The sequence below is a fragment of the Sprattus sprattus genome (genome assembly GCF_963457725.1).
Source record: "Sprattus sprattus genome assembly, chromosome: 15".
NCBI classification, from domain to species: Eukaryota; Metazoa; Chordata; class Actinopteri; order Clupeiformes; family Clupeidae; genus Sprattus; species Sprattus sprattus.
Window position 1 is genome coordinate 12,733,234 of NC_137913.1, and position 16,021 is coordinate 12,749,254.

Genomic DNA, 16,021 nt, shown 5'->3' on the forward strand with positions numbered 1-16,021 from the left:
GATTACATTTGGTAGATGTTAAGCCTGTTATTATGATCAGGGAAGACACAAAGTACTTAGTCGTTATCTTCCCAGTAGCTTTTGGGATTTGTTCTTCACTTACCAAATATTAGGTGTAGTCAACTGTTAAGGTGTTTTGTTCACATTTAAATAATCAATCAAGAAATCTACCAGTCTAGTGCACTTAATCATTTAATTCTTTCTGGTGACATTTTTAATCCTGTCACTAATGCTGACAGCACCAGCAGTTCACACCTTAGAAAGGTCTCACTGGGATAGTATGGTGAAGGGTGGATATAAGTAGCTCATTCCAAAATGAACCACATCCTGAAAGACACCCTCCAACTTACAGTTAACCAAACCACACTTGGGTAAGGTACAATTTCTTTACTTATATTTTTGCTTCATAATGGAGTCACAAAGTGTTCTTTGCACACACTTTAGGGTAATGGTAGTAGTAAAAGAGTAATGGTATTTTCACTAACAATGTGTTTTGTGCAATTCACAGGGTAGACTGCAGTGTGATCTATATTGCCTTACCTTGAGACCATGGGTAATGGAACATCCAGCCTCCAGCTATCCCAGCCATTAGGAAAACTAAGCCGTTCTTATGCATCCAAAGAAGACAAAGCAAAGCTAGAGGACGTTCTGGATAAACAGGAACATGACCTGTGGACAGTTTCTTTATGCAAGCAAGGTGGGAATCGTTGGCGGAGCAGGAGCCGTCGAAACAAATATGTACATCTAACTGAGATGCCGACGGTGAGTAATGCCAACGATCAGAAGTCCTGGACCTCATGGGAAGCCTGCAACAACGCTTTTGTAGATGACAAGCACTTGGACTTATAACTCTGGCCATTATTTGGTGATTCATTTTCATTTATTTATACACTCTGCCTCAGTGACCAGTCCTCAGGGTAAATATGTTTATTTAGTGAACCAAAGGAAATGTTGACTAATATATATACTGTATGTTACTTTTAAGAGACAGAGGTTATTTCTCTTTCCCCCAACATGTTCAAACTGTATTCCCTACTATTGATGAGCTGGGAGAATAAACAGCTAAAAACTTAACGTATGTATGATTTCTTATTCACCCAAGTATACTTCCTTCTTCTTGACTCCTTAACTTGAATCATGTCTTCCATTAGGCCACAACGCTAAAGTCCTCTTGATTAACAGGGGGATGGATGTTCTTACCATGACTTGATGAGTTTAGCCTAACCTGTCGCTCAAGTCAGTAAACAGCCGTAAATCATACCATAAAACTTTTTTTCTTTACACATTGAGTAAAGATGTTTCAATGGGCTACAATTTATACAAGGAGGAAAAGTAACTCCTATGAACCTATTATGCTAAAAGCTTGCATTGTTAATGTGTCCCAGGAATTCTTGAGATGAGGGACAAAACATGTCCGTGAGATAAAACTCATTGTAATTCTTAAAATGTGTTTAAAAAATGTGAAATAATTAGATCAAACAATAAAACAGGAACTTATTTATACCACAAAACGTTAATTAATGTTTTTTACAAATATTTTATTATTTTACATCACCTAGTGTGCTGCCTGAACCTAAAAATACCCTTGTCCGAAAGGAAGATTCATGACTTTACAATACTTAAATAATAGTTTTAAATAAAATAAAACAAACACAATAGCTACTGTGATCATGTATTTTAAGTAATTATTCAAACTGTATAGATATTTACTACTTAAAAAATATATTTATGTACTTTTTACGTGATTGAAATTGTGTCCGGAGTTTCTGTCAACACCATAAGATTTTTCTAAAAATGCAAAAAATCAGGCATTATATTGGCCAACTCACTCTCTAAGGACCCCTTTTCCACTTCCTGTTTGGTGGACATGCCATGAGGCCAGTGCTCTGGTTAGTAAATATTTCAAATTTTTTCCTGAATTATCTTCTTTTATAAAACCAGCTATGTCACAACCATAGAGTGTCAACACCGTGGACGATAAAATTCAAGGTTTATGTGATTTTATTAAGAAATAAAAGTGTAATCTAACTTTATTGTTGAGGCCACATGCAGCTAGTGAAAAACAAGATGGCTTCTGCAAAGAAATCACATGTTATGATGAAAAATAGAAGATTTCGTCAACACCGTAAGACTCCATTAGACTGCATTAGACGTCAACACCATAAGACATTTTGTCTTATGGTGTTGACGACTTACCTTATGGTGTTGACAAATGGGACTTAAATGTACAATATGCCCATTTAATTACATTTTATACATTACTATTGTAGTGTCATTACTTCCTATTTTAATAATATATCTTCTGTGTATTTAACATTTCATGAATATCATAATTTCTGTTGTGCGTCAACTCCATAAGATGAGTTTTCTCTTCATTTTTGTAGTTAAAAAGACATTTTATTACATTGTCTCAGATTATCTCAATAAAAACACTGCATTTCCTGAATACATTTGTAATACCTGTATTTCTGACTCTCATTGTTTGTTTTTGAGAATAAAACATACATTTGTAAATTTATATTTCCCTAGTTATAATAATCTGCAGCTTGATCATATAAATATTTTAAAGTAAATGTATTTGTTTAAAAACATGGATAGAATAACACAACTTAAAATGACCTCCAAAAGTCAAAATACTGCTATAAGTTTATTCAAAATACATTTTTTTAATGTTTCTTGGTGTCTTATGGTGTTGACAAAATCCCAGGCTTGTCCGGCAAACATGACAAAATGGTTAAAAATGTTAAACCTGGGAGATTGTATTTCAACAGCATCAAAAGGCCAACACCTGGGACAACTATGATATATAAATATATTTAGGAAAAATCAACTTTTTATTTTTAGAAATTAAAAACCCATTTTGTCCCTTGTCTCAAGAATCCCTGGTCCATTTCATCATGTATTGTAAAACATCATCTTCAGGCAGTTGTTTAGCTCATTTAGATATACTTTTTATTGTCAAAAATCATATGCATTGATATTTCAAAATATACACAGAGAAAAAAATAATAAATGAAATAATAGTTTATTTACAAATGTACAATACTGCATGCTTTGCTGCCTTAAACTTCCTAAGATGTAACCACACTGTTTTGTTAAAAAGAAATGTTCATATAAACTATGTGCTTATATACAGTGTTTAGTGTGACAACATCTTTTCTTACAAAACAACACCAATATAAGTTAATATATTCAACTTTTGGAGAAGTGCACAATACCCCCATTAAAATGGGCACTTGAGGTCCAAGTAAACTTTATGCGGCTGACCACCGGTGGGCTGAGAGACAAAAGATTGAAGTGTTAAGCCAGATAATGGTGGGACATCCAAAGGCCATTCACACCAGTTGTTAGTGGAGTGAAAGGAGAGTTGTCCACAGGATTTCAGTGGTTGGGTACTTATCTGTTGCACTTCAACCGTAGCGTCTTTGAATTTGTGTATGTGTGTGTATCTTTGTCAGTATTCAGAGTACTTAGCCCCACATGATCCAGCCTTTTCCACCTTATTCATCCCTATCTGTACGAGAGAGTGATAAAGGGGGTGTGTTGCAATCCCACTCCATTAGTCTCGCATGGCACAGCTTCTCCACTCCTCCTGCAATGCAGAGCAAATCCTAGTTCCATGGCCTCGGGGAGGGGGCTGCCAGCCTCCCCTCTCCCCCATGCTGTGCCCTGTGTATCCTGCAGTGCCTGGGCCCTTGCCTGGGGCTCTGCTGTGGCCCCTGGCCTGGTCAGGCCCCCCACCCGGCGCATGTGTATCAGGCTGGGACCTCCCTGTGCTCCTCCTACTGCCTGCTGCAGTGTCTGGAAGAAGAAGAGGAGGTCCAGCTTTATCTCCTCAGATCCGTCACAAGACCATGCGTGGTACCTGAAGAGTGAGGAAAAAAAGGTCTGGGTGGATGAAGAAATCACTGGCCAGTCCAAACCAAATTACTTAGAGTAATAATGTGCAGAGTATGTTTAGGACATTCGGTCATCATTTGAGAGAAGAAATAACTCAAAACAACAACAAACTAACAATAGACATGATTCATGATCTGAAGGGGAAATCTCACCTGGTGGGGAGCTTGCGTTTGTCTAGGTAGAATATTACTGGCTCCACTTTCAGGTGTTGAGGATTTGAGAGGAGGAGGTGCATCTCAGCTCGAATGACGGTAACAGACAAAACGTCCTGGCTGAGAATGAACTCTAGATCTGTACCTGCAGAAGGAAAAGAAAGGTCGAATAGAAAACGTGTTTCCATTAAATGCCAAGGGAAAGAAGACAATGGTACACTAACACTAATGTCACGGTGACAATTCACATAGGATGGGATAGAGTTGGTTGGTTTTATTGTGTACTACAGCAAATCAATGCAAGCATTACTATATAATCAAGCGAATAGACAAGGTTGTCTGTTCAGTGCAAAAACACTGTTATCATAAAGTGCCAACTCCAAGATCACAGCTGCTCCTACCATGATATAGTTGGCCTTGAATTCCCTTCACACTTCCACAGTGGTATCCCATCTGACAACACCGATATACCCGTCTAATAAAGCGGAAAAGCGGTTGCTCAGGAAAGATAGTCCGCAGCGCGCTGTCTTCCGACATGGAAAGTACCCTTATGCGATACAATTGTTCCTGGGTGTTTACTGGTCCGGTGGCCTCATTCCACGGCGCTGCGAGCACGGTGCATTGCTCCAAATCCGACTCTGCACTTCCACGACGAGATCGCCGGTGTGTATTAATCCGGGAACCTCTGTTATCAATGACAGATTTGGACCGCTGGCCCCGAAGCGCACGACTTTGAGCCGTCATTAATACAACCATGACACACAAAAGGAGTGAAAGAATCCGTGCAAGACGTCCTGCGGCCATTGCTGTAAGATATCCCGTTGTTTGCTTGGACAGTTGATAACCTATGGTTAAACTGTAATTTAATATTCCTCTGTATTTTATCGTTTCCAACCTGAAGTGCTCCAGAACGTCAGGTGCGCTGTGTAAGTAACGGTGGTTATACATTCATTCTCGCATCTGACAAAGGAGCTTTAGTTTTGTGTCGACCGAAATTTGAGACCTGTTCCCCGTTTCTCCTCCCCCTGGTTTGTTCGAACTTTTAAGTAGCCTACCCATTCACACCCAGTCGGTCCTTACGACGCGTTAGCATAATGAGGCGCCCAAAGCATGTAGGCTCCAAGCCTATTCTCATTCAGCAGTGAGTGCAATGACCCCCTAATTACGCTGGGCTAGGACCATTGCCAAACGACTCATTAGCAAGAGAAATGACACTCACAGTGCCGGAGAAAAACTTTCTTCAAGGTTCGTAGTCAGTGGGTGGCCGCTACCATCAGAAGATCAGTTTGGAACCCGCGGAGCAATTTCGAATAATCTGACCTCAACTACAAAAGAAGTATGCGGTTTACACGTTAATGTTTAAAAGACATAGATTCATAGATTGATGTGAAACCTTTATTACCGCATTTACTGCAATCGGGAATGTGGTCCCCGAGACGAGCGATTGTACCGACTGTGAAAACAGGTGCGCAACTCACTCGACACTAAAAGCCTGCCACATAACAAGGATGGACACAAAATAGGAGTCATGAAATGTTACAAGTGAATTGTCATAAATCTTTGGCATTTAATTCAATGTATCGTGTTGACAATGCAATTTAGCTATCTTTTCACAATGGCCAACTTTCAGGGCTAAACACTAGTTATGTATTAAGCTCTGTCCAACACATTACATTGAAACGAATCAAACACTTTCAACAAGCGTCTTTATTTTACATAATGCACATTGTACAACATTTCAAAAAGTCTTCTTAATATATACATTAGAATCAGCATGTAGAGACATAATGTCAGGCTTAACTGCCTTCCTACAATCCCAGTGTACATTTTTTTCTCAGGCCTGGTGTTGCCCTACACCCCACCCCCTTGTCAGGACCATTATGAATGGGTGAAAGAAACTGATTAGAATTCTGTATTTAGTAGTGAGGGGTGGTCCATTTCAGACTGCAAAGGGGAGAGACCATAAATATGGTAGAGCTCCAGCAATTCAAGGATATGTGAAAGGCTCTACCATCAACTTCAAAACCTTCGGTTCTTCAAAATATGTGGAAATAGCAACATTTGCTGTACAAATAGCATAGCTTATAATATGTACCTACTTATAATTTAAGAACATTACGCTACATCTTTAACAAGTGTGCATATGTGCATGTTAAAATCACTGTTTACATTTGACAAAAGTGCAACTTGAGTTTCGATAGGTCTCCTATGAGAAATACAATTTAAAAAAGTGTCTTTTTTAGAATATTTAAAAAAGGCACCGCTTACTTTTGTAGCACAGGGTTCTAACAGCTTGTTCCCTACTTTGTACAAAAGTTGAACCCTCGCCAAAGCCATGCACTTACCCATGCCAGTATGAGAAGCTCATAGAGGCTGGGATGTGTGCTTTGTAACAGAGCTTTCAAGATCAGCTCAAAAGCTCCTCAGCCTCTCCATGGCTTTCTAACCCCAGGGCTGCTCAAAGCAGGTTGACCCCATGTTTGAGGAGCCGGTGGCGGGCTTTGTTGGGCAGGGAGAAGGCACTATCCAGGTGGTTGGGGATACCAGAGTTCCTGACTGAGGTGGCGTGCTGCAGGAAGTAGGTCTCCTGGGCTGGGCTGCGCGTGCTGTACACCGCTGCCCCCGCACTCCTGACAGAGAGAGAGAGCCCATGTGAGCGTGCACACTTTTTTACCCTTTCCATGCATATGCATCACCCACAGAACTTTTATATACTCAGTGACATACAGAACATAATACTATGATTCTGAATCTGTGCAGAAGGGAACACTGTGTGTAGAGTAATGTTAGGGTGCAGAGATAGTCAGTCATTGTGCTGTGATCATTTAAATACAACAGCGGCACCGAACCTCCCCCAAGACACACACACACACACACACACACACACACAAACCTGACAATGGCCTCCTGCAGGGTCTGTGTTTGGGAGAAATGTGAATGGAGAAGGGCTGTGGCTCTCACAAAGGAGCAATCCTGAGGTGCAACTGACCGTCCAGACAGGTTGGCTGCAGACACACAGGAAACACTTAAATAGCAATGCTTTTCCAATGGAATAAAAACCAAACAAGTGACTACACACCTATGTGTGCACAGTCATACACCATGTCACTAAAAACATTACCACAACCAGACTAATCAAACCTCCAGTTACTACCAAGTATACTTATACTGAACAAATGGTTTTGCTGATGACTCAAGCTACCTCTTTGTGCTTTGTAGCATGTAAGCATTCACTCACCATGCATGAGTGTGTGGGGTTTTTCTATTTATCATTCTCATCTAAGGCATGTGTGTATGTGATCATGAATGTGTTCTGATTGCAGTTGTGCCTGTGTGTGAGGGCGTGAGGAAGAAGGAAAGAGATGAAGATTGAGTTTAAATGTTTGTATAGTAACAACAATTCACACAGATGTCTGTGTGTGTTTGTGTCTGAGTTTATTAATGTTACATTTGTGTCTAAGGATGTTTTGAGAGTTTGTGTGTGGGTGTCTCTGAGATTTTGTGCCAGTATGAAGAGCCTCTCACTGGTGAGCGTGTTCTGGATGCAGTCATAATGAGCGAAAGTGTAGGGACCATGGGGACCCGGGCCGCCGGGTGTGCTGGTCCTCAGATGAGCCTCAAGTCCATTTAGAGAAGCCAGGCTGCTGTGGGACTGCAGAGAACACAACCATATATACCAATATGAGGAATACAACATCCATGAAGCTGCTCCTTTGTATGATCTGTGCACATCTGTCACTGAGCACAGTTTTATCCACCCAGGTAGAAAGTTTACATTTTACAAACATGTAGTTTGATAGTTTGTGTTTCTAGATTTGAGTCTCTGTGCTTACTTTGATAAATCCAAGATCTGCTCTAAGATGACAATGGGATGGATCTGTCCCTAGCCAAAGATACATCTGGCAGATCAGTCCCAGATAAAGGCCACATCCATTGTAGATTTGAAGGCAGCTTTAGAGTTTTCATCATGTATTTATAGTGCAGTATTGAACTCTTTATATTTGCTAGGCATATTTAAAATGTTTTCAGAGAGGGCGCGCACACACACACACACACACACACACACACACACACACACTTACCACCTCCTCCACAGCTGCCTGGTCACTGTGGAAGTGCGGCTCCACGAGCAGAGCGAGCACCAGCGCCCTCACCCTGTGCTGGTACAGGGCCCTGGGCAGCAATACCTGCTCCTCTTCCGATGACTCTCCCCCCCCACTCTCCCCTCTGCCCATCCCGTTCTCTCTCATCTCTCCGTCTCCTGCACAATCTCTGTCCTTCACCTCAATCTTTCTTCCACTGTTCTTCATGTTTGCTTGTCTGTTCTCATCCCTCTCCTGGTTATCTTTTTTTATGTTTGCTTTCTCCTTTTTCTTCTTCTCTTCTTTGTCTGGCATCTCAGCCCCATTCGACGGCAAATGGAGACGGCTTGGGTCTGGCGGTTCATCGCAGGAGCTCTGGTCAGAGTGGTGATCGGAGGCCGGCTCCTGGTGATAGCCATTGGTGTGACAGCCATTTCCATTCTGCAGGATCAAGTCACCATGTGCTTCCACCTTGCTTTGGTCCATCCTCAGCTCGAACTTTTTGCTGCAACCATTAGCCATCTTACCTCTTACCACTTCTTCCTCCAATTTACATGACGCAATCTCATTGGACAGATCGTGGTCATGTGACTCGAAATCCGTTGTGCAGTGGTTCACTGATTGGAGAAGGGGGCTGAACTGGGGGGTGGTGGCTTGAGAGGACGTGGGACAGGGGCTTAAGTCGGACTCGTCAGAAAGACACGAAAAAGGGGTAGGGGCAGGGTCAAGTCTAGTGGCGTCTAGTTCGCCGGGGGGAGTGTCGGATAGCGTGCGTGACAGGAGGCGGGACTTTCTTGGTCGAGGAGGAGGTTGGGGAGTACAGTGAGACCTGAGACAGAGAGACAGACAGTCTTGTTGATCAGGTGTACACAGAAGAGGTGCCTGGATTATTGTGTGCACACGGTTTCATACATCTGATTTTTTTTGTGTGCACACACAGCATTTCAGCTCAGAGTAATGCTGTTTTAGTATACATTCTATGCAAGGATTTGTACATAATGCTCCTGGACTCCAGCTGAGAGAATTAAAAATAAATACAATTTCAGGGTGTTCGTACAAAAAAACAAAGCAAAATACAGTGGTAACATGTTTGACATGTTTTAGGCTGTACCTGCATGTCCTATTCACTGGAGGGCAGCGCAGTGCCTGGAGCTCAGCAGGGGTGAGGAACACTGGTGTTGTTCCAGTGCTGGAAGAGGGCGTACCACAAGCACTGCTGATCCCATTGGCCACTGGCCTGTTGTCCTGTTTAAAACCAGTGTGTGTCGTTAGCTTTACTTCTGCATGGTTACTCAGTTGATGTTTACAATGGTTGTGGGTCACAGAGGCTTCATAACCCCAGAGACCACAAATGCTGAGAAAATAATGTGCTGTTCAGTGTGATGTCTGGTTCAATCTTCTAAAGTTACAAAAAATGTACAGGATTATAACATGTAAATTGACAGCAGATCAGGTAAATTGACAACTTGGTCTTAGTCTTTTAACACAGATTTAGTAAAAACAAACACTTTTACAGTTTACTGTATTTTCCTATCTATTAACCGCATCACAGTATTTATGTTATTTTATAAAACAAACCTATGCATTGGCCACACCTATCTAATAACCACAGTTCATTCAATGTGTCTCTGCAGTGGGAATCAAAACCATTGCATTAACGTGTTAGAGAGGGGGGGGGGGGGGGGGGGGGGATTTCTTCCCCTTCATTGGTATCAGAGTAAGCCCCTGCTCCATTGATGTCACATCATTTCTCTGAGGATTGTTTAGTATTTACATGACGCCATTTAACGCCATCCATAAGTGGTTGTGATCACTTGGAAGTCAATTTTGAGAAATTAAACGTTACTTCCAGTTGACTTCCACACTCTATTCCCAGCTGCCTGAAAAACATGCATTACCATGTACAGGCCGCACCTGAGGATTAACCACAGGGCAGCAATCAATTCATAAACTGTGGTTAATAGTAGAGGAAATCCAGTAGTCACTGCCATTTAGCAGAAAACAAGAAACTGCTTACTTGACTGTAGCTCTCTGTTTCATGGACCATCACCTTCACTGTTAAATCGGGAGGCATCTGAGTACTCACGACCCTAGAAAACAAAATCAGTGCAAATAGAATTATGGAATGAAGATGATACAAAACATGGCCCTAGTGCAAAAAACGGATATGCTGGTAAATAATACAACTACTGTAGAACATCAGCACTATCAATAAGGGGATATTCTGAATGTTGATAAATGATTGGATAAAGGTAGTCAAGGTATCTGCACCTCAAATTTGTTAACAAATATGTCGAGAAAAAGTCCAAGGGGACTGATACCTGTTTATGTTACCTGCTTAAATTGTTCTGGATGAATAAAACGTATAATTTATAATGTATAATGTCTTTATTTACCTGCCTCTGTAGAGTATGCACCCTGCCAACACTAGGGGGCACCGTTGGCATGCCTGCAGGATCAGGGCGGCCTTCAATAGTAATAGAGGATCAATCTACAGGAGAGAAAAAAGTGACAATGGCAGAGCAGCCTTTACTGTAGCTTTCTGGATATGTGCTGTTCCATATGTTTGTGTGCGAGTGTGTACATTTCATAGTAAATTCAGCTCATGTGTCGTGTCATGCGTTTAATGTGACATGCATGGTCCATGTGAGGACTAATCAGTTTCATGCAGCAGAGAATCAACCACCCAAACCTTAAGGACATTACAGTGATAACAAGGTTGGGTTGGACGGTTACAAGGTATCTTACGCCAAACTGAGGCCAGCATTTTTTTTTACCTCAGGGGCTGCTTCATATTTTAAACTGAAAACAAAAAAATTAGGCTGGATGCTCCTGGTGTACCCATAAGATAGAGTGTGTGTGTGTGTGTGTGTGTGTGTGTGTGTGTGTGTGTGTGTGTGTGTGTGTGTGTGTGAGATGATGCTGATGAACCCATGAGAGCGTGTTGAATATCGGGTGCAGGGATGCGTACATGTGTGGAGTCGATGGTTCTCAGGCAGCTGAAGATGTGGTGGAGCTCAGAAGAGCCTCCCTGGAGGTGGGTGAGGTACCTGGCCCAGCGCAACGCCAAATCAGCCCGACTGTGCAGCTGGGATTAGGAGAGGGGGATGAGTGATGGGGGAATATGAATGAGGGACAGGAGAGAGGGATGAATGATGGGGGAATATGGATGAGGGACAGAAGAGAGGGATGAGTGATGGGGAATATGAATGAGGGACAGGAGAGAGGGATGAATGAGGGACAGAAGAGAGGGATGAATGATGGGGGAATATGAATGAGGGACAGGAGAGAGGGATGAATGATGGGGGAATATGAATGAGGGACAGGAGAGAGGGATGAATGAGGAACAGGAGAGAGGGATGAATGATGGGGGAATATGAATGAAGGACAGGAGAGAGGGATGAGTGATGGGGGAATATGAATGAGGGACAGGAGAAAGGGATGAGTGATGGGGATGGGGATGACTCATATGAATGAGGGATGACCAGAAACACTTTAATGCCACATGTAAAAAGTGAAAGTTGTTTATTCGGAAAAGTTCATCCAAATAATATGGTCTACTCCTACATATCCTTGTGCAATTAAACCACCATATAAAGTTTCTATTTCATCTATGTAAAGCAACGAAATTGGATATAACGGTATCCTTTTCTGTACTATGCCAAGGAAGGGTTGTTAGACTCTAGACTTGAATAAAGACAAATGAGGCATGTATGCATGAGTGACTACTTTTGTGATCCATTAATGCTACACCAGTGGTTCTTAACCTTTTTGGAGGTACTGAACCCTTCAAGCTTCATCAGTGCATTTGCCGAACCCTTCGTAATTTGAAAAATAAAATATGATTTCTTCAAAACGACATTGCTAGTGTGAACCGGGCTATACTGTGTGTGTCTTGACCGCTGCCGAACCCCTGAGAGTGGCTCAGCGAACCCCTGGGGTTCGATCGAACCCAGGTTAAGAACCACTGTGCTACACTGAGTTTGATCGTGGGTCAGTATTCATCAGAACCATCTGGGACATCGGGGAAGTCAGCTGTGGCCATGAATCTTATACGCAAATGTAAGTTTCAGTACTCTACCTGGTAACTTTGTCGTATAGGGCCATTGTAGAAACAGAAGAGGCTGATCAGCTGATCTAAGAGTTTACACACACTCACATCTGGAATGTCCGGACGACAACTGAAAGCCTGAGAGAAAAGGGGGTGGGGGACAGAAAACCTTTAAACCTAAAAACATTACAGCATTCACTTTTCATTTGTGAGATTATTAAAATAAAAATGATGTGAGATGATGAGAGAGGGGAATGAAAATTAGCCGGTCTATATAAAACAATACTTCAAAGAACACTCTTGCCTTACAAATACCAATAACCAGACAGCTGGAACTAATCAAAGCTAGCCAGATTGCCAACTGAGGTGTTTTGATTGTATTTTATGGTGAAGCAGATGGGTTCCTGTGGTTCTGCTTAAGGTTCTTTGCTGATTAACAGGGAGTTTTTCCTTGCCCCAGTTGCCATTTTGCTTGCTCTAGGGGGGTCCAGGCTCTGGGCTCTGTATAGCACCTTGAAACAATTGTATTGTTTTGGAGCTATATAAATCAAATTGAATGAATTGAATTGATATGTGTTTGTCTCCCCTTCACATGACCGTTTGATGATGCTATGAAAACTAGCTTCCTACAAGAACAACACCTTGAAAACAATACAAACCTAAACAAAATGTACACTAAATTACCTTGACATACACTTAACACTCACCCAAAGGAAGTGGTCCTTCATGCGTACAGCAAACTTGCTCCCGCGCAGTCTCAGCAGACGCACAGGTGAGCGGGACAGCTGCGAAACGCACTGGCACACACCTGCCAGCTGCCCACACAGCAACTCCTGCTGCTCCAGTGGAGTCTGGGAGAAAAGATGGATTAAGGGGTTAAATCTTAAACAAACATACTGGTAGCATATATTCATGACCCAGTGACCCTGAGACCATGGGTCTGAAGTTTGATTGTGGGCTTCACCTACAGGGTGAAAATGCATACAAAAAGTGTGTCTTTCATGTTTCATGAGGCTTGGGACACTAGCTTCCAATTGAAATATTTCTACTAGACTTTCATTTCACCATGACATATCCGAGAGTTCCTCATTTGACTGACCAAGTTATTTTAAAAAACATCTGTAAATGTGTTGTAAACAGAGCTCTAGTTCCTATCACTCTTGTTGTACGAGAAAAAAACAACAACAACAAAAAATTATATATATATTATTATATTATATTATATATATATATATTTTTTTTGTTTTTGATGATAGACCCATATCCTACTTACGCATCACTGATTGAGTACTCAAGAGTACAAATTCACTCTCGTCATCACGACCCGATGCCCACCTGTTTGCTGTAACCCCTAAACTGCACCTATATACCTACCTCCTCAGGGTAGAAGAAGCATATGCCAGCCCGCGTCGGGTCTCCTTCCTCTTGGACCTTCGACCCATCATAGAGGAAAAAGTAATTACACCTACGAAGACAAAAATAATAGCAAACATTGCACTAGCGTGAATAGCCTACCAATAGACTTGCTAAAATTCAGTTTGAATCAAATGGTCAAATTGGACATTTAAGTCTCATTGCCAGGCTATTGTATAATCATTCCTGAACTAGCCTAATCCGGTCTCATAACTATTTAGGACACTGTGGTGAACTTTGTTAAATTACCCAAGCACGTTTTACGTCATTGGAAGAAATATATTTAACCGGTCTTACAAAAATGTCCCAGAGGCTAATTAAGGTAGGCAACTATTTTATGAAGTACGATTGAGTACCAGTAAAGCAGTCTATCCCTTTAGGCGAAGTTTGTCAGATGACATCCTACACAGTGTGTGTCTGATCCTTGGGTGTATCAGGAACCTCTGACTAGCGCTGAGCATTGCTCTGGTTGATGGGAAACATAGTGTGTGCGTGAGTGTATTTGTGAGTGAGTGAGTGAGTGAGATTGAAAGAGATGCACTGACAACCCGAGACATCATTCAAAGTGTACAGGTGACTCACCTCCTTGAATCTGTTGGACAGGCTGAATCGGCCATCAGATCTATTAGTCCTTGATTAGTTCTTGATCACGCTCAAATACTATCCGTCCTCAATTCCGCCATTGCTTCTGGTACGGTAGCACAAACCAGAAGTTCACGCTTGAAAGAAAATTAATATCGACACACTTGGTGATTCGTATGTCACAACATGTGGAATCACTTGTGACATCGGTGACAATGCCAACTATTCTTGTGTTCCTTAAAACGTCCGATTCATTCGATGTTGTGGGCTATTTTACTGGGCAAAGTATAATTAATTTTGACAGCTATCTAGCAGAGGATACAATCGAGACAAAGTTCCGCCTTGCAATTGAAAAGCTTTAAGAGTATACTTTAATTTTCCAATTAACTGTTTGTTTCGCCGATGTGTAACCTAATAGTAAAATTTGTAATTTGACCAATTTGATGTGTAATCTTATGGTCACCAAGTAAACAGATTGTAAATGGCACGGTCACTAAATAAAACCGATGCACTACAGAACGTGTTTAGGTTTTTAACACTAAGTTATTCTACCGAGGGGACAAAAACATCACGAAAAAAGCTCACTTAACCGGAGTTAGCCTTATTTCCCCAACCTCAATTTTAAACGCTACCACACCATCATCGAGTGCGCTAACTTCGCTTGGTGTCATATCAACAGATAGCTCATGGTACAAACGTTATTAAAAAATCGCTACTGAGAAGAAGAAAAAAACTGCTAACATTTAACTGTACAGAACAAACCTACCAAAAGTGTATAAAACTTACTTCTGCGCAGATTCCCAGCAACTTAATCCAAATGTTGTAAGTTTCAGTCACTTTGACCCAGTCAAGCGATTTGATGAGGAATGTGGGTCACAAGAGAGAAATCATGTGAGGATATCTTGAGAGTAAGGCAAGCATGCAGGGTCAAAACTCAAGATTTTCAACTTCCTCTCTGAACCACGGCGTTATAACGTGCTCTGAGCCACGATGTGGTAGAAATATCCAGTGTTTTAGGCTTTTATTTCGGGCAACATTCATACCAAACAGTGTATGCATAACTGTGCGTTCATAATCATTATGCAGTTATTATAATATCACACACACAAACACACGACACGTCTAAATTTTCACTCTTTTCCTTTTAGTCTTAGGATACACGTTTTTTTCCAGGTTGTCTTAATATAGTGGATGTTTTAATACAGGGAAAGTATTGTACAGTGTAGCGAAAGTGTAGCGAAAGCTACAAAGCGAGTCATAATCATTCTGCCAGCATGTAGAAATAATTTCAGATTTCTGTCTGTTCAAAACAAGTACCCTTTGCATAAACCCAATTATCTACAAGAGCTTTATAAAAAAAGAGCAAATCATTTCTTCAGCTTTACAGCTTGCTTAAATGCAAATTGCACAACTGCCATACATTTAGTTTCACAAAATATTTACACTACCGTTCAAAAGTTTGGGGTCACTTACAAATGTTCTAGCCTATTTTTCAAAGAAAAGCACTGGGTTTTTTTTCAAAGAAGATGACATTAAATTAATCAGAAATACACTCTATACATTGTTAATGTGGTAAATGACTATACTAGGTGAAAATATTTGGTTTTTAATGAAATATCTACATAGGTGTATAGAGGCCCATTTCCAGCAACTATCACTCCGGTGTTCTAATGGTAGATTGTGTTTGCTAATCGCCTTAGAAGACTCATGCACTGTAAAACGTAACAACTGTCCTTACTGAAAACATACAATTAATTGGACTCAGTTTTTGTTTTTTGTTGAGTTTACTTGTCTAAACTGAGTGTTATTCAATTTTTTGGTAAAAAAGTTAACAAACTCAC

The 16,021-nt window shown here is 41.2% G+C and overlaps 1 protein-coding gene across 1 annotated transcript; it reads right to left on the reverse strand.

The window, feature by feature from the left end:
* Positions 1-6,510: 6,510 nt before the first annotated feature.
* Positions 6,511-15,078, reverse strand: hps4 (HPS4 biogenesis of lysosomal organelles complex 3 subunit 2; the record flags this gene model as incomplete). The annotated part of the gene is made up of 13 exons (XM_080852307.1): positions 14,967-15,078; positions 14,181-14,317; positions 13,560-13,650; positions 12,893-13,036; positions 12,216-12,323; positions 11,106-11,222; positions 10,531-10,625; positions 10,152-10,224; positions 9,246-9,379; positions 8,135-8,963; positions 7,578-7,704; positions 6,946-7,057; positions 6,511-6,682 (listed from the first exon to the last, which is right to left on the reverse strand). The coding sequence occupies exons 2-13, from the start codon at positions 14,213-14,215 to the stop codon at positions 6,511-6,513; spliced, it is 2,037 nt and encodes a 678-aa protein (XP_080708433.1). The 5' UTR covers positions 14,216-14,317; positions 14,967-15,078.
* Between the last annotated feature and the right edge of the window lie 943 nt (positions 15,079-16,021).